The sequence below is a fragment of the Chiloscyllium plagiosum genome, unplaced genomic scaffold (assembly GCF_037043375.1).
Source record: "Chiloscyllium plagiosum isolate Xiang-an unplaced genomic scaffold, Cpla_swu_hap1 HiC_scaffold_20, whole genome shotgun sequence".
Taxonomy (NCBI): domain Eukaryota; kingdom Metazoa; phylum Chordata; class Chondrichthyes; order Orectolobiformes; family Hemiscylliidae; genus Chiloscyllium; species Chiloscyllium plagiosum.
In genome coordinates, this window is record NW_028270158.1 from 50,762,933 (window position 1) to 50,781,611 (window position 18,679).

General features: G+C 43.5%; 2 protein-coding genes across 2 annotated transcripts in view; one reads left to right on the forward strand and one right to left on the reverse strand.

Annotated features, from left to right (window-relative positions):
- The window catches only part of rpusd1 (RNA pseudouridine synthase domain containing 1), a 29,595-nt gene extending 15,656 nt beyond the window's left edge, over positions 1–13,939 (reverse strand). Inside the window, exons 1-5 of the mRNA XM_087997930.1 lie at positions 13,805–13,939; positions 11,282–11,483; positions 9,047–9,170; positions 5,344–5,446; positions 2,322–2,423 (exon numbers count right to left, since the gene is read on the reverse strand). Of these exons, the coding sequence (XP_087854056.1) occupies positions 2,322–2,423; positions 5,344–5,446; positions 9,047–9,170; positions 11,282–11,463 (511 nt within the window). The 5' untranslated portion in view covers positions 11,464–11,483; positions 13,805–13,939. The remainder of the gene's footprint in view (positions 1–2,321; positions 2,424–5,343; positions 5,447–9,046; positions 9,171–11,281; positions 11,484–13,804) is intronic.
- Positions 13,940–14,106: 167 nt separating this feature from the next.
- chtf18 (CTF18, chromosome transmission fidelity factor 18 homolog (S. cerevisiae)) overlaps positions 14,107–18,679 on the forward strand; it is a 112,800-nt gene continuing 108,227 nt past the window's right edge. Inside the window, exon 1 of the mRNA XM_043711297.2 lies at positions 14,107–14,220. Coding sequence (XP_043567232.2) covers positions 14,124–14,220 — 97 coding nt within the window. The 5' untranslated portion in view covers positions 14,107–14,123. The remainder of the gene's footprint in view (positions 14,221–18,679) is intronic.

An 18,679-nucleotide genomic window follows, 5' to 3' on the forward strand; every position in this document is an offset into this window, starting at 1 on the left:
TGTGGAATGCCCTGCCCCAGAGGGCAGTGGAGGCCCAGTCTCTGGATTCATTTAAGAAAGAGTTGGATAGAGATCTCAAGGATAGTTGAATCAAGGGTTATGGAGATAAGGCAGGAACACGATACTGATTAAGGATGACCAGCCAGGATCATATTGAATGGTGGTGCAGGCTTGAAGGGCAGAATGGCCTACTCCTGCACCTATTGTCTATTGTCTATTTCTCACCACACCCCAGAGCCCTATTGGTTCTGCCCACGGTTTATTCCGCAACAATCGTCTCAACAAATAACAATGATGTGCACATGAATAATGCAAAGAAAAGAATGCAAAATATTTACAAGTGGAATTTGAATATAAACATCTGAGGCCTGGATGTTTTCAAGCGACAGTCCAACTTCAGGCTCCCATGCCAGCCACTGCTGAGCTAATTTCAGCAGCAGCAGAATAAGGCTTTTAATTAGACCTTAATAACGACAGGGCAGGAAAACTACCCACCAGCACTTCCACTTTGGACATCTAGTGGATGTGTAAATGTGGTGAGGACCACACAGTATTTTTCAACCTCATTAAATAGATTATCTACCACCAAAATGGCAAAGGAGGAAGGAATTAAATTCTCTCCAATTTTTCAGGCTGAATTGTAATGAAAGGGAAAATGGAAACACAAAGAAAGGGAAGCATACACAAACAATTTGTCAAATCAAAATGGAATGACCTATAATTTGCTCAGGTAACAAACAAGTATTGGTATTAACATGGGATGAGTGTACCTCCATTGTTCAGTTCCATTGACAACTCTATTCATCATGTTTCTTTTACTGCATTCCTTTCTGTTCTTATTAATTTCATAATTTATAATGTAAAACTTATTTCAACAACTTACACAAAATTTGCACCTCAATTCTAAACTTACAGAACAACATATTTCCAACTGTAAGTTAACATTTCCAGTTTGTATATCATTAGTCTTCTCTGAATGACTGAGCCAGCAGGATGAAGTATATACCATGGAGACTGCAAAAAAGTAAACTAAGAAAGATTTGCAAGTATCTGAGAATACTTTATTCATCAGCATCTGTGATTAATTCCAATATATGCCCCAGAAGTCAAGCAATATAAAAACTAGTTCCTCCATACAATTGGAATTTATATTTAAATGGCGACTCTGTTTTATCACCACAGCACTTTACAGCTAATGAACTGTTTTAAAACTGTAACCACTGATGTGGCAGCCAATTTGTACAGGGAACAGCTACACAAGTAGCAGTGAGATAAATCATTAGGCAACTTATCGTTGGAGGAGCTGATGAAGAACAAATATTGAATGGACACTGGGAAAAATGCCAGACCGTGCCACAGAATTATTTATACCTACCTGTAAACTTTGGGCAAAATGTAATGAGATGACCTGACCTCAACTACCAAAACTGGTGGCACTACTGCCAATCCGATCTCCAGAAGGCTTTGAAATAATAAAGTTCTTTGTTAGCAGTATAGACCCTGCCAACAGGACAATGCAGCTCCAACAGCGACGTTTAATTACTGCACATTCCTCATGACAGCGCTATGGCCTTCGCCATTTTAACTCTCTTGGCTACTCACCAACAAAAAGCAAACAATGGTGGGAATAAGAGACACTGGACAAGATCAATGGTTGTTGTGGACAGAAGAGAGTGGGGTCAGCTGCAAGGACAGGGATTGGCTCTCAATGTGCGCTAACTTCCTGAAACCTCAATTGAAGCATCCCTCAATCAAAGGCTCCCCATAGGGTTGCAAGCAAATCTGACTGGCCTTCCTGAATGGCATGTACCCCCTCTACAATAGGAGGTGAGCATTAATTGCCGATGGAGCAGCTCAGTTGGCCTCTTCTCAGGAAGGTTGCCCACAAGCTCTGCCAGTTGGATATAATTGGAGGAATGCAAGAAAATGAGTGGAATTTTCCTGCATGCTCCACCCATTTAAATAGTCCTAATGCCTCCAAAACGTACATTAAATTCCACCCCCTTATCTTTGTTTAACAATCCATCTGAAGGACAGAAAATTCAAGTGTGCAAAGTGAACCCATAACCTTCTGACTGAGAACTGAGATTGCTAAGACTGGGTCAAGTTAATCACATTTACAGTACATTTCATTTAATAAACAGAGCCAGTGTTTTACAGTTCTGAAGAAGGTTCACTGGACCCAAAACATTAACTCTGATTTCTCTCCACCAGATTCTGCCAGACTTGATGAGCTTTTCCAGCAATTTCTGGTTTTGTTTCTGTTTTCCAGCATCCACAGTTCTTTCAGTTTTTATTTAGAGTTTTAGAGTTTGACTAACCTGTTAAAGGCTGCAGGAGTACTTTAGTAACTGGATCTCCACTGTAAAAACCTCTTGCCAGGACAACCATCTCTGTCTGAGATGGTTTAGGGTTTTGACAACCTTTATAATATCAGACAGAAGAAATATATAAGCTTCCTCTGGATAAATTCACATCAGATACTTTTTGATTTACACATTCAATTTAGCTATCCTTATGAATTAATACAATGATTAAATGCCTAACTCCAAACCAAACAGCAAGGCCCCAATTATTTACGTTCTGAAAACTGGCTGTGCTAATTTTGGAAATCTGTTTATTAATTCTATTGTCTGACAAGCAACCTCGCTCTTCCTTCAAGTCTGGCTTGTCTCTCCATTACTATCTCTACTAAATTGGTCACTGGGATGAGGAAATTATCCTATGAAAAGGATATTGAGTAAATTGGGTCGCTATTCTTTGGAGTTTAGAAGAGTTAGAATTGATCTCATTGAAATATACGAGATTCTGAAAGGGACTTGATATGGAAGACACTGAGAGGTTGTTTCTGTTGGCTAGAGAATTGAAAATATGGGGAAAGTATTATGATAAGAGTTATTTAGGACTGAGATTAGGAGAAATTACTTCACTCAAACAGTTGTGAATTTATGGAATTCTCTACCACATAAGGTTGTAGATGCTCATTGTTGAATAAATTTTACGTGGCGATAGAGTTTTTATCTCTAAGTGAATCAAGGAATATGGACAGTGGGCTGGAAGGTAGAGTTGAAGCCTATATTAGCATGATGGTATAAGATGATGGACCAGGTTCAATAGGTCATTTGGTTAACTCCTGCTCCTATTTCTCATGGTTTTGCGTATAGGAAGATTATGCAGGAAGGTGGAACTGAGTTGGAGGATCAGCAACAATTTTATTGAATGATGGAGCAGGCCTGAATAGCCAAATGGTCTAATTCTATGGTTATTATATTAGCACAATCATTCTGTCTGTTTATGTTATTTAAATTCCAATGTTTTTACTCAGCACATTCCTCTATTCCTTCAATCTGGCTCAATGCATTCAAACAAAGCTGGCAAAACCATTCTAAAAATGAAAGACTTAAACCAAGTTTGTTTAATATATTTCAGCCACATGACACTGTAACCTTTTGCTACAAATTCTGTGTCGGATGATCCTGCTCCATAACCACCTGATGAAGGTACAGCACTCTGAAAGCTACAGTTTCCAAATAAATCTGTTGGACTATAACCTGGTGTTGTGAGATTTTTAACTTTGTCCACTCCAGTCTGTGGGAAGCTAGAGAAGTGATTGCTGGGCCTCTTGCTGAGATATTTGTATCATCAACAGTCACAGGTGAGGTGCTGGGAGACTGGAGGTTTGCTAGCATGGTGCCACTGTGTAAGAAGGGTGGCAAGGACAAGCCAGGGAACTATAGACCAGTGAGCCTGACGTCGGTGGTGGGCAAGTTGTTGGAGGGAATCCTGAGGGACAGGATGTACATGTATTTGGAAAGGCAAGGACTGATTAGGGATAGTTAACATGCTTTGTGCGTGGGAAATCATGTCTCACAAACTTGTTTGAGTTTTTTGAAGAAGTAACAAATAAGATTAATGAGGATAGAGCAGTAGATGTGATCTATATGGACTTTATTAAGGCGTTCGACAAGGTTCCCCATGGGAGACTGGTTAGCGAGATTAGAGCTCACAGAATATAGGGACAACTAGCCATTTAGATACAGAACTGGCTCAAAGGTAGAAGAAAGAGGGTGGTGGTGGAGGGTTGTTTTTCAGACTGGAGGCCTGTGACCAGTGGAGTGCCACAAGGATTGATGCTGGGGCCTCTACTTTTTGTCATTTACATAAATGATTTGGATGAGAGCATAAGAGGTACAGTTAGTAAGTTTGCAGATGACACCAGAATTGGAGGTGTAGTGGACAGCGAAGAGGGTTACCTCAGATTACAACAGGATCTGGACCAGATGGGCCAATGGGCTGAGAAGTGGCAGATGGAGTTTAATTCAGATAAATGCGAGGTGCTGTATTTTGGGAAAGCAAATCTTAGCAGGACTCATACACTTAATGGTAAGGTCCTAGGGAGTGTTGCTGAACAAACAGACCTTGGAATGCAGGGTCATAGCTCCTTGAAAGTGGAGTCGCAGGTAGATAGGATAGTGAAGAAGGCGTTTGGTGTGCTTTTCTTTATTGGTCAGCGTATTGTGTACAGGAGTTGGGAGGTCATGTTGCGACTGTACAGGACATTGGTTAGGCCACTGTTGGAATATTGCATGCAATTCTGTTCTCCTTCCTATCAGAAAGATGTTGTGAAACTTGAAAGGGTTCAGAAAAGATTTACAAGGAAATTGCCAGGGTTGAAGGATTTGAGCTATAGGGAGAGGCTGAACAGGCTGAGGCTGTTTTCCCTGGAGTGTTGGAGGCTGAGGGGTGACCTTATAGTGGTTTACAAAATTACAGGGGGCATGGAGAGGGTAAATAGACAAGGTCTTTTCCCTGGGGTCGGGGAGTCCAGAACTAGAGGGCACAGGTTTAGGGTGAGAGGAGAAAAATATAAAAGAGACCTAAGGGGCAACTTTTACGCAGAGGGTGGTACGTATATGGAATGGGCTGCCAGAGGAAGTGGTGGAGGCTGGTAAAATTGCAACATTTAAGAGGCGTATGGAGGGGTATATGAATAGGAAGGGTTTAGAGGAATTTGGGCCGGGTGCTGGCAGGTAGGACTAGATTGGATTGGGATATCTGGTAGGCGAGGACGGGTTGGATCGAAGGGTCTGTTTCTGTATATCTCTATGACTCTATGAGTCCAACACGAGCTCCTCCAAATCATAAAGCAAAGATTCCACTTTTATCTCCCTAAATTTGTGTCCAAAGAAAGACCAGTGAGAAACTGTCCTATAGTTAATGCTAACCTTTAAAATCTATGACAATACATCTTTCTCCCATGTCTTTACAGCCCTGTCTATTTATTATGTTCAGTATTTATCAGCAGCTAATTCATTCTGGAGTAGCTGTAATTATCTACTTTACCTTGGGTTTCTTCAGTGCACATCATGTGCGTCATTCCTTCGTTTGTATTTTTACCGATTGCACGCTTAATTAGCATCCTATTCACAGCAACATGACCTCTGACCTGTGACAACATTTAGCATGAGGTTTAATGTTGAGGCAATAATCCTTCGCGACGCGTGCCTTCTTCAGACCCAATTTCATTTTGAACGTTCCAAATGTCTCACCGTTGCCCCCAGATGGGTTAAAACCATGATAATAAAAACTAAAAGTAAAATTATTACAGTCCTTATGGACATAGGATTGGTCTCTCAAAAGGAAGGACGACTGGTGGTGGCTTAACCCGAGGGTAACCAAGACTCAGATGAGTGGGAGGTTGAGGAGAGTCCTACATGTAACCTCAGCCAGTGCAGGAATTGAACCCATGCTGTTTTTTTCCCCACTTTGCATCACAAACCAGCCATCCAGCCAACCGAGCTAACCAGTCCCCTTGAACAAAAGCCACAGTGGCCTCTGAGGATGTACATGAAATTTATTGGAAACTAATTAACTTATTTGAATACTACTACCCTCAAATTTTTGAAGTTTTAGGTTATGAATAATTAGCAGACTATGAACCCTAATGGACAAACAGTAGTCCCTGACATGCTAACTTTAAATATGCTGAGTCTTCTGTTAATTGCCACTAAAAATCAAATGGAACACGTATGACAAAGGAATATAATCATTTCTCTCTCCCTTCATCTTCAGGGTGTGTAACAAAGGATTAGAAATACAAGCAGATTTATGATTTGAGGATCCAAAGATGTGCAGATCAGGTGGACTTGCCAGGCTAAATTGCCCATAGTGTTAGGTGCATTAGTCAGAGATAAATGGGTCTGGGTGGGTTACCCTTCGGAGGGTCAGTGTGGACTTGTTGGCCCGAAGGGCCTGTTTCCACACTGTAGAGAATTTAATCTAATCTAAATAAGAGGGAACAACCTCATTTTTATAACAATTTATTTCATGAAACAATGAGGATCACATCAAGGCCTTGCCGTTACTCTGACTTTGATAGCTGTAACTCTAATGCTACACTGCCACCTAGTGGCAGGGAGTGAGTACCTCAGCCATTCAGAAAAACATAGCTGTCATTTTGATTACATCAACATGACATGGGAACCTGGGAACCAGAGAAAATTACCTCCCATTATCATTTTCTATCTTATTCAGTGTTCCTAATCAGAATGGTGGTCCAGACACCAGCAGCTCACCAGTATTGCACTTATGTCTCTGCTAAAGAAAGAATGTTGTTAAACTTGAAAGGGGTCAGAAAAGATTGACAGAGATGTTGCCAGAAATGGAGGGTACGAGCTATAGGGAGAGGCTGGGGCTTCCCCCCCGGTGTGCAGAGGCTGAGGAGCGACTTATAGAGGTTTATAAAATCATGAGGGGCATGCATTGGGTGAACAGCCAAGATATCTTTCCTCAGGAAAAGGGAGCCCAAAACTAGAGGACTTAGATTTAAGATGAGAGGGGAAAGATTTAAAAGGAACTGAGGGTTGCGTTTTCATAGGGAAAAAGTGAAGGCTGCAGATGCTGGAGATCACAGTCAAGAGTGTGGTGCTGGAAAAGCACAGCAGATCAGGCAACATCCGAGGAGCAGGAGAATCAACATTTTGGGCCGGAGCGGTTCGTCAGAAGTGAGGCTGGGAGCCTTGGGGGTGGAGAGATAAATGGGGGGGGGGGGGTGGGGGCTGGGGAGAAGGCAGCTGAGAATGCAATAGGTCAACGGAAGTGGGGGTGAAGGGGGTAGGTCAGAGAGGAGAGTGGTGCAGATAGGTGGGAAAGAAGATTGACAGGTGGGACAGGTCATGGGGACAGTGCTGAGCTGGAAGATTAGAACTGGGGTAAGTTGGGGGGAGGGGAAATGAGGAAACTGGTGAAGTCCACATTGATGCCATGGGGGTTGAAGGGTCCTGAGGCAGAAGATGAGGCTTTCTTCCTCCAGGCGTCGGGTGGTAAGGGAGTGGCAATGGAAGAGGCCCAGAAACTGCATGTCCTTGGCATTCTGGAAGGGGGAGTTGAACTGTTCGGCCACGGGGCAGTGGGGTTGATTGGTGCGGGTGTCCAGGAGATGTCCTCTGAAGCGAGAAGGCGTCCAGTATCCCCAATGTAGAGGAGACCGCATCAGGAGCAACGGATACAATAAATTACATGTGTGGAAGTGCAGGTGAAACTTTGATGGATGTGGAAGGCTCCTTTGGAGCCATGGACGGAGGTGTGGGCACAGGTTTTGCAATTCCTGTGGTGACAGGAGAAGGTGCCAGGAGGGAAGGGTGGGCTGTTAGGGGGCGTGGACCTGACCAGGTAATTGCGGAGGGAATGGTCTTTGCAGAAAGCGGATAGGGGTGGGAGGGAAATATATCCCTGGTGGTGGGGTCCATTTGTAAGTGGCGGAAATGTCAGTGGATGATGCAATTTATGCGGAGGTTGGTGGAGTGGAAAGTGAGGACCGGGGGTTTCTGTTCTTGTTGCAGTTGGATGGGTGGGGTTCGAGGGCGGAGGTGCGGGATGTGGATGAGACGCGTTGGAGGACATCTTCAACCATGTGGGAGGGGAAATTACGGTCTTTAAGGAAGGAGGCCATCTGGTGTGTTCTGTGGTGGAACCCGTCCTCCTGGGAGCAGATGTGGCAGAGGAATTGGGAATACAGGACAGCATTTTTGCAGGAGGTAGGGTGGGAGGAGGTGTAATCCAGGTAGCTGTGGGAGTCAGTGGGTTTGTAAAAAATGTCAGTGTTGAGTCGGTCATCATTGATGGAAATGGAGAGGTCCAGGAGGGGAGGGAGGCATCCGAGATGGTCCAGGTGAACTTAAGGTTGGGTGGAATGTGTTGGTGAAGTTGTTGAACTGTTCAACCTCCTTGTAGTCTTTTCATGCAGACCGTGGAGCATGTGTGAAACGAGCTGCCAAAAGAGGTGGTAGATGCAGGTACAATTGTGTCATTTAAAAGGCATCTGGATGAGTACATGAATAGGAAGGGCTGAGAGAGATGTGGGCCGAACGCTGGCAAATGGGACTAGGTTAATTTAGGATAGCTGTTGGCATGGACGAGTTGGACTGAAGGGTCTGATCCATCCTGTACAACTCTACATTTCTATTTCATATACAAGACTGGACCATTTGGGTATGAGTGGATACCATGAGGGAATGGGAAGTGGCTATCCATGTACTCATCCAAATATTCAGCACCTGTAATTTCCAGGCAAAGCCATGGATAGTGAATTCTTGCAAGGAATAGAAATCAAATAGCAGCACACTTCACTTCTGTGCCTTAACTTAGAAATGGGATGATGTGGTGACTGGGTAAACAGAGCACAAGGTATAGCCATTTCAGACATTCAAAATTAAAATAGAAAATCACTCAAGTTTAACTAAAGGATTAGAGTCAAATTTCAAAGTCAAAGTGGGCTAGAAATTTGTTTTGGGCAGTCTGACAGTAGCTCTCTATTTACCTGGCATGCTCAACATTCCATTCTATCAAACTCAATAATGAAAATATTGAAGTGAATACTGGATATGGATATGCTGCAGAATTGACACCATCTTATAAGGTGACCGCCTCAAAGAAGTTTTTACCCCAATGACTTCAGAGCATTGTAGGGTTTGATTGGTACTGCAAAGGAATGTTGCACAAAATGAATATGCATGCAAACAGTTAAACAAGTCAAAGAAATGCATACCAGAGCCAGGTAAACCTTGGTAACCAGACGGTCTCTGAAACACCGATAGGCCTTGGCAGCTGCTAGCTTACTGAAAGCAATACACAGTGCTCCACTGGTGGAAAAGTCAAGCTGATGGCAAAATCTGTTCAGAAACATGAAAAAAAGTGATGGGAATCACAGCACAAATGCCCCTTGCCTTGCCTGAATGAACCAGACTTCAGATGGCACCCATAATCTGTCAAGCCTACATTAAGATTACACATTGAGGCAATGGTATATGGCATGCCTTTTTGTGTATGAGCTGAAAATCAGATCACCATCATGATTACTAAGTTGAATTCTGTTGTGTCTGATGTGTAACAAAAGACCTGGCGAAAAGGTAACGGCACTGCTGTTAGCAGGAAATCCTTTGTCATCTAGATCTCTAATCCAACGCAGGCCTCTTACACTACACACAATGACAAATAAAATATGAAATTAATTACCATAACCAAACCTTGGGTCATCAGTTTACACCTAGAGACTTAGATAGTCGGTATACCAATTCCATTCTCAGTCTCTTTTATGCAAAGATACTGTCATAATAGTAGTAATGAATGGACTTTCAATTGTCATCAACTGATTTTAATACCCAAGACCTTCATAGACTAAAATAGTTTTAAAAATGAACAAACATGGATCTAAAATGGCTGCAGCAAACAACTGAGCACAGATTACGGTAAGTTTAGGAAAACCAATGTGGAATAAACAAAATTGTCTAAAGGCAAATTACCATTAAGAATGACATCATGGGTCAAGGAACTCATACTTTTGGTTTTAAACTACACTTTTATGAGAAGTTGCAATATTTTTAAACAGTTGTCTGTAACTATCCAGATTGGAAAGACAGAGCAGCCAGACATATGACATACTTCAGGAGTTGCCTGATAGAGCAACGACAAGAGAAAAATAAAATGGATTGCTAACAGCAAGGATGGTCAGTCTCCTCCTCCCCAGTTTCTTTTCCATCCTCTTTAAAGTCAACAACTTTGATGAAATACCCTCCAGAGTTATAGAGACCCAATATCATGTTTCTAATGAGATGTAGCTTCCTCAGTATGGAGTAAGTTTCAGATCTGTACGGTTTACTAAATAAATCCAGGAAATCTCAAGACTGCTGTACCACGGCCTGTCAAACCCATTTAGCAAAGAATATTTGTCTATTCGTGCTGTCTCAACTAAGCAAACAGTGACCCTGACAGCATGTACAACAACAACTTGCACCTTTCGTATTAAATCTTCCTTCATTGGTTCTCTAATGCATTCTTCAACATACAATTGAATTACTTACATATTGGACAGTAAAAGTTAATACAGAAGTTCCAGGTCTTGTTGAAATTCTGACAAAGAAGTTGCAAGTTTAAAATAAACACCAACTGTAAAGTTACTAAGAGTCTGGCTTTTAAACTCATTTGATCTACTGAAAATGGATTTTTTTTTTGCAAAGTAACATTATAATATTTCTAACCTGTTTAGGCAGAAACCCAAGTCAACATATTTACAAAGGCTTGGGGGAGCTCGTGTTTCTGGCCTGCCAACAATTGCACTCTTCTGTGTGAACAGCAAAAGGTTTTGTTGAACGTAACTACCTACAGAAGATGGGAAGAGATGTCATCTCATCTGAAGCTCTACAGATCCAGGCTCCAATTCCATGTGAATTTACTGGCACCATATCAACTAGCACTGTTGAGTAAAGTTATATACCTCAAATAATACGATCTATGCAATGTTTGAGTATTTATGCTGTAAATAAAGTATATTTGTGCTATGCTTACCCACTGCATTACATTTCTATTACTTACTGTGTGTTTTTATATTGATTTCAGAAGATGTGTTGATGTTATTACATATATTTTCTGAGCGATTTTATGTCATGAAGCTTCACTTGGTCAGGGTTTACTGTGGCTATGCACATCTCTTGATTATCCAGGATATTTGATCAACCGGTATACTCCTAGTCCCAAAGGTGCTGGTTAATAAAAGGTTTGCTTCACCACTCTAGTTGTAGGATTCGTTAAAACTCTAGCCTCAGTTTTGTTTTAAGCAAAGCTGCTCCCAAAGGAACAGCTCTCTCTTTCCTGAGTACTGTGCCAGTGCTCCGTGATTCACTATACAAATGAGAGTTTCTTTAAGTTCCTTGCATGGGACAAATTCAGAGCACAGGAACATATCATGAACTCTAATAGCACAATTTAAGTGACATAAAATACTCACCTAAAGCCATAGTAAGTATCTGGGTCAACAAGCTCAGGAAACCAGTGCTTCAATTGAGACTGGACAGTTAGGTTCTCATACCACATCTTACTATCAATGCGAATATCCCAGTGCTTGTTCACTACCAAGAAATCTGAGCTCTGGTATAGAATGCACAGGTTGTCTATTCTGGCAGTCTCCATATCACCGAGCCGTGTCACATCTATCGAAGGGAAGACAAAAAAAAACTGAAGATAAGGCTCCGCTAGTTTAATACAAGGGGGACTGTTAACTTTAATGCAGAAATAAAAGACTGCAGCTGTTAGAAAATCTGAAAAAAAGACAGAAAATAGATCCGCCACAATCTAGTTGAATGGTGAAGCAGTCTTGATGGGCTGACTCCTGTATCTTTTTAGTAAGCTTATGGGAGGAAATGTGTGAAATTTCATCTTTCGTTCTGTGAACACCAATGACATTGGATCACATGTAGCAGATCTGTATCCTTCCCCACACTGCCTCAACTCTGGCTGGATAACTGCTGGGAGATGTCATTCATGTGAAATTTCAAATGTCCCTTGACCATATTCCTACCATTGGTCAGTCAATCATCAGACAACCCCGCTTTTCAATGTGGCTTGGTTTTGATTTTTGAAAATCCGATCACACTAATGTATCACATTAAGGGAATGATACCTATGAGTGATCTGTTTGACCCCTACATGCACATTCTAGGTCGCTGTACAGTTTTGGCGGCCAGTGCCAGTGTACTGACAGCTGAAATTTTCTCCAAGTGTATAGTGGGTAGGATACAGCCACTGTCTTTGCACCCCATACAACTGTAATAAACACCATTCCCATTGATGCCATCCTGTCCCTAGCCAGTAACACAAACTTAAGTGGACCCTGAGCCAATCTTCTGACCCCATATCCTTTTTCACTACCACAAATAATCTACCTCCATAACGTCACTCCGATCCTTCATCAGCTCATCGGCTATGATACCTTCAGCAATGTCTCTGGTACGTCTACACTCGACTACTACAAATGCTTCCCTCATCAGAATCCTACCTTATACACTCTCCAAATCTCTCTTCTGAACATCTTTTCTGAAGTTCAGTGACTAGAACTCAACCCTTCTATTTATGGGGTTCACAGTTCTATATGTTGGCGCAATTTATTCCAGCAATACCTACAGACAATACTTCAAAGATGACATTCACAACCTGTGAGCCCACTGTTGAGTGCATACGCTGTGTAGTACAGTTCATGCCTCGAAAGGGTTAACAGAAATCCAAAGATCAACCTCATCTATTGGGATGTAAAGGAGTGCCCCTGTTGAAGCTAATCAGTTCCCTCCAGGTTTTGCATGCGTTATCAGAGTGTCATGTACTCACTGGAGTTTAGAAGAATAAGAGGTGACTTTATTAAAACATTCAAGATTCTCAGGCTAGATGTAGAGATGTCATTTCCCCTTATGGGAGAGTCATGGACCATTGGACATAGTCTCAGAGTAAGGAGTTACATATTTGGGACAGAAATGAGGAAGAATTTAATTTCTCAGAAGGTTGGGAATCTAGTGTATTGTTTACCAGTAAAGGCTATCATTACTGGATCTTTAGATAAATTCAAGGTTGAGAATGACAGACTTTTAATCAGTAAGGAAATTAAAGGTTGTGGGGAAAGGCAGGAAAGTGGAGTTGAGGATGATTGGATCAGCCATGATCTCATTGAACGGCAGAACAGATGGATTGAATGGCATACTTCTGCTGTTATATCTTATGGTCCACACGACTCATCTAAAACGGTTCTGAAGAAAGCAAAACAAAAATTGCTGGAAAAGCTCAGCAGGTCTGGCAACATCTGCAGAGAGAAATCAGTTATCGTTTTGGGTCAGGTGGCCTTTCCTCAAATGAGTTCAGATCAGCTGACCCCCTCCTGAGGAAAACTCACCTGATCCAAAACATTAACTCTCATTTCTCTCCACATATACTGCCAGATCTGCTGAGCTTTTCCAACAATGTCGGTTTTTGTTTATGATTAACAGCAACCACAGTTTTTTCAGCTTCTGTTCTGAAAAAGAATCAATGGAATGGAAACATTAACTCTTGATTTCTCTCCACAGACTTTACCAGATCTGCTGAGCTTTCCCAGCAATTCATGTTTTCATTTCATCTAAAACGGTGTCGATCATTTTCTAACTAATGTAAAACCATTCGATCTTTAAAATTTGCACCTGGCTTTCGAATTCCTGCACCCCGCCAGGATTCCTGCCCTCCTTCACATTTGGCCTTTTGACTGTCCATGGCTGCTCCTGCCCCAGCATCAGTGGGCAGACTTCCAGCTGCTGAGTTCTGAGGAACACTCACAACGGACTAGAAATGCTAAGTCTTGTTTCTTTTTTCCTGTCTGTCCACAGATGCTGAGTTTCCCCACCACTTTCTGCTTGTACTGCAGATTGCCAGCTTCCTCAGGTGTTCTGCTTTTGGCTTTAATTCAGTTGCTTGGGTCCAAAGCTCTGTGAAGGCTCTCTATAATAAAACATACCTTACAACATACAAGGGCCCCTCCAGTCTGAAATGTGACGCCCTGGGCCCAGTGTACCCATCTATCTGGCAGAGGCCTCGGCCTCCTCCTCCTTCTCCTCTCAGGCTCCCACCACATTGCAGTCCTGGACATCCCAAGCCCCACCCCATCTGGAGAGACGGCCAATCAAAGAGAGGCTTCCGTCCCACGGCTGTGATGGACAGCCGCTTAGACCGATCTCTGTTGGCGGGGCGGGGCGGGGTATATGACGTCACGGTGACCCCTCCCCTGGAAGTGGTTACGGGGTCGATTTGGCGGCAAGTTTGTGTTGGTTGGGAAGATGGACGGAGACTGGGAGGACGAGGAGGAGGATCGCTTCGAGAGTCAGTTCGCCGACGAACTGGAAGTTCTGTCCGAAATTAGTCAACAAACTCGGGGTAAAGTGAGCCGTGCCCCCCAGCCCGGGCCGTTTCCCCCCCCAGCCCGGGCCGTTCCCCCCCCAGCCCGGGCCGTTCCCCCCCCAGCCCGGGCCGTTCCCCCCCCCAGCCCGGGCCGTTCCCCCCCCCCAGCCCGGGCCGTTCCCCCCCAGCCCGGGCCGTTCCCCCCCCCAGCCCGGGCCGTTCCCCCCCCCAGCCCGGGCCGTTCTCCGTCCCGGTCCGACCGGGAGAGCGGCGCTGCCGTTTGTTTGTTTTCTCACTCTCTGTCCAGTTGATGTGATTTGGAGAGGCCGGTGTTGGACTGGGCTGTACACACGACACCAGGTTATGATCCAACAGGTTTAATTGGAAGCACACTGGCTTTCGGAGGTGGTTGTGGAGGGCTCAATCCTAACGCACAATTTATAGCAAAAATTACAGTGTGATGTAACTGAAATTATACATTGAAGGATGGATTATCTGTTAAATTGCATTCTCGGGTTAGCTGTTAACAATGGTGATAGGTAGACAATATGTTGGAGGTGTTGGCCCTCCGTGTTCTCTGTCTAAGCCATGATGTTTAGATTAGATTATTTACAGTGTGGAAACAGGCCCTTCGGCCCGACAAGTCCACACTGACCCGCCGAAGCGCAAATCACCCAGACCCATTCCCCTACATTTACCCCTTCACCTAACACTAACGGGCAATTTATATGGCCAATTCACCTGACCTGCACATTTTTTTTTGGACTGTGGGAGGAAACCGGAGCACCTGGAGGAAACCCACGCAGACATGGGGAGAATGTGCAAACTCCACACAGAGAGTCGCCTGAGGTGGGAATTGAACCCGGGTCTCTGGAGCTGTGAGGCAGCAGTGCTAACCACTGTGCCCCTCACTTTTTAAGATTAGAATCAATCTAAGCACCATGGCATAGATAGAGAACACAGGGGGCTAACACCTTCAACATATTGTCTAGCTATCACCATTGTTAACAGCTAACCTGAGAATGCAACCTTCTTAAAAAAAGGTTTTGTGATTTATACATGAAAGAAGTGAAACTATCATGGTATTCTAACAGATGAAAGGCTTAACAGACAATCAATTTTTCAATGTATAATTTCAGTTACATCACACTGTAATTTTTGCTATAAATTCTGTGTTAGGATTGAGCCCTCCATACCAACCCTTTGGTGAGCATCCCGCTCCCCTACGACTTATAACCCCACACTTCCCATGGCTTACCCACCTGGCTATCCTTGCACTCTGTGGACCAATTTAGCATAATCTGTACATCTTTGGACTGTGGGAGGAACCCGGAGTAACTGGTGGAAACCCAAACAGATATGGGGGGAATGTACAAACTCTACACAGTCACTGGAGAGTGGAATCAAACCCGGCTGTGAGCCACCAGTGCTAACCGCTGAGCTGCGCCCCCCCCCCCCCCAAAAAAAATGGAAGAGATTGTGGATTTTGGTGTAGACAAAAGACCTGTGGAAAAGTGCTGCAGTGCACCTGGCAGATACTTTTATTTGCTACCACTGTGCATCTTTGGTGGAGGAAGTTAATGTTTTAAGTTAATGCATGGGGTGGAGATAAGGCAAGCTGTTCTGGATGATGCCAGGCTTCACCAAATTCAGTTATTCCTCTTGGAGTCAGACTTGCAGAGATGTACAGCATGGAAACAGACCCTTCAATCCAACTCATCCATGCCAACCAGATGTCCTAATCTAGTCCCATTTGCCAGCACTTGGTCCATATCCCTCTAAACCCTTCCTATTTATATACCCATCCAGATGCCTTTCTTGTGGTTTTGGAGCTGTACTCATCCAAGAAATTAGGAGGAAGTAGCACTGCCGATGCTGGAGAGAAGAGTCGAAACGTGCGGAGCTGCAAAAAGCACAACAAATCAGACAGCATCTGAGGAGCAGGAGAGTCGATGTTTTGGGTTTAAATCCTTCATCAGGAATGTGGAGTGGGAATGGGGCTGAGAGATAAGTATGGGGTTCAGCCTCCTACCTTCCCCACTCTTTCCACCCCCAGTCACCCCACCCCCTTATCTTATAATTTATACTATAGGGCTGGTGGGAAGGTAGGGAGCTGAACACCATCCCCATATTTATCTCTCAGCCCCATTCCCATTTCACATCCCTGATGAGGGACTAAGCCCAAAATGCCAACTCCCCTGCTCCTCTGCTGCCTGTTGTGCTCTTCCAGCTCCACACTTTTTGACTCATTCAAGAAAGTGCAGAGTATTTCACCATATCCCGAATTGTGCCTTGTAGCTGGTGATCAGGCTTTGGGGAATAAGAGAAATTATTCACTGTAGGATTCCTAGATTCTGACTTGTGATTGTAGCAACAGAATTTAAATGACAATGATTCAGATCAGTTTCTCAACAGTGATTCCTCTCGCCTTCAACCCCCCCCCCACAACGATGTTGATGTGGAATTCAGCAATATAATGTCATTGAATGTCTGGAAGCAAAGTTTGGATTCACTCTTGTTAAAGATGGTTATTATCTAACACTGTGCCTCTTAGTTAATGGACAGCTTTGGGAGATTAGAGACAGTTGTCACTGCAGAATTCGTGGCCCCTGACCTACTTTGGCAGTCACAGTATTTTTATAACTGAATTTATGATTAATTTGCTGAATGACATTCAAATAGTAACTGCCAGAAAGTATATGGATGTACATTTTGGCAATGGCATGCAGGTTACTTAGCACTTGTCAGCTCAAACCTGAATGTTGTCCATGGTTTGTTGTGTGCAGACACTTGCTGTTTGGTTATTCTAAGGAGTTGTGAATAGTATTGAATGCTGTGCAATTATATTTGAACAATCACACTTCTGACTTGTTTTGCTGAGGAGACTATACTGAGGAATTCCTTCAGTGACATCCTGAGGCTTGCTCACTGCCCTTAGGTCAACCCCAGCTGGCTGCCTGTATCCTAGTATAAAGATTTGATTATGTTTACTAACCCTGTACCCTGTAAACAAATTTGCCTCTACAGCAGTGTTTCTCAACGGGGGCGGAAGCTCCCCCTGAGGGGTGTTTGCCTTCCTTCAGTGGGCGTTGAAGTCAAAGGGGGCGGTAGAGACTTTGTAGAGAGCTTACCAATAACTTGGAAGACTGCCGTGTCTTTGAAGGACATTGCTGTGTGCAGATGGATAGTCGCATAACAGGAGTCTGTTATTTTCCTTGCACCCATGGAAGCATGCGGTGTGATTGGTTGCTGCGCTATTACTGATAGTCTTCTCTGAGAATGGCAAACCATTTGAACTCGTTTGCAGTTGGCACTGATTCTACTGCCGAGATCAATATCACCTAACTCGTGTCTCTTCTACGAAGACAAAATGCAGCTTTTCAACTGTTCTACCGGGTGGCAGAATGAATGCACATTACAGCTAATTAGCCAATCAAATTTTGCCACTTGTCTGAACGTCTTAAAATTATTGTGATAAGGTAATACCTATGATTCCATCAGGGTATTCGAGTGACAGTGTAAAAATGGCCTCATCAAGTAAGAAAAAGTGCAGGCAGTATAGCATGGACTATTTGCGATATGGCTTTATTCAATCTCCATCTAATAAGCAGCTACCACTGTGCTTGCTCTGTGAACAAAGTTTTTCCAATGAGGCCATGAAGCCTTCCCATCTTATTAAACATTTGGAAAAGAAACACAGTGACAAAAGGGACAAAGATTTGGCATATTTTCAAACATTAAAGATTAAATTCAATCAGCGACCAACGATTTCCACTGCTTTTTCAAAGACGGGAGCCACAAATGTGGATGGCCTTGTGGCATCATACAACATAGCGAAGCTAATTGCAAAATGTTGTAAACGTCATTCCGTGGGTGAATTGTTGGTGCTTCCAGATATTGTCGAAGTATTACCAACTGTGCTACATCAGGAACCATCAATGACTATCAAGCATATTTCTCGTAGCAACGATTCCGTGAGAAGGCGGATCAATGAAATGGCCTCAAATGTTGAGGATAAATTATGTTCCCTTTTGATATCGAAAGAAATCGCCTTACAAATTGATGAAGTACTATATGCGGAAATCAAGCTTTACTTTTGGAGTATGTACGTTTCATCGACAAAAATTAAATACGATTAGATTACTTACAGTGTGGAAACAGGCCCTTCGGCCCAACAAGTCCACACCGCCCCGCTGAAGCACAACCCACCCATACTCCTACATTTACCCCTTACCTACGGGCAATTTAGTATGGCCAATTCACCTGACCTGCACATCTTTGGACTGTGGGAGGAAACCGGAGCACCCGGAGGAAACCCACGCAGACACGGGGAGAATATGCAAACTCCACACAGTCAGTTGCCTGAGGCGGGAATTGAACCCGGGTCTCTGGCGCTGTGAGGCAGCAGTGCTAACCACTGTGCCACCGTGCCGCCCAAAGAAGAACTACTTTTTGCTCTGGATCTACCGACAGATACCAAAGGTAAGACTATCTT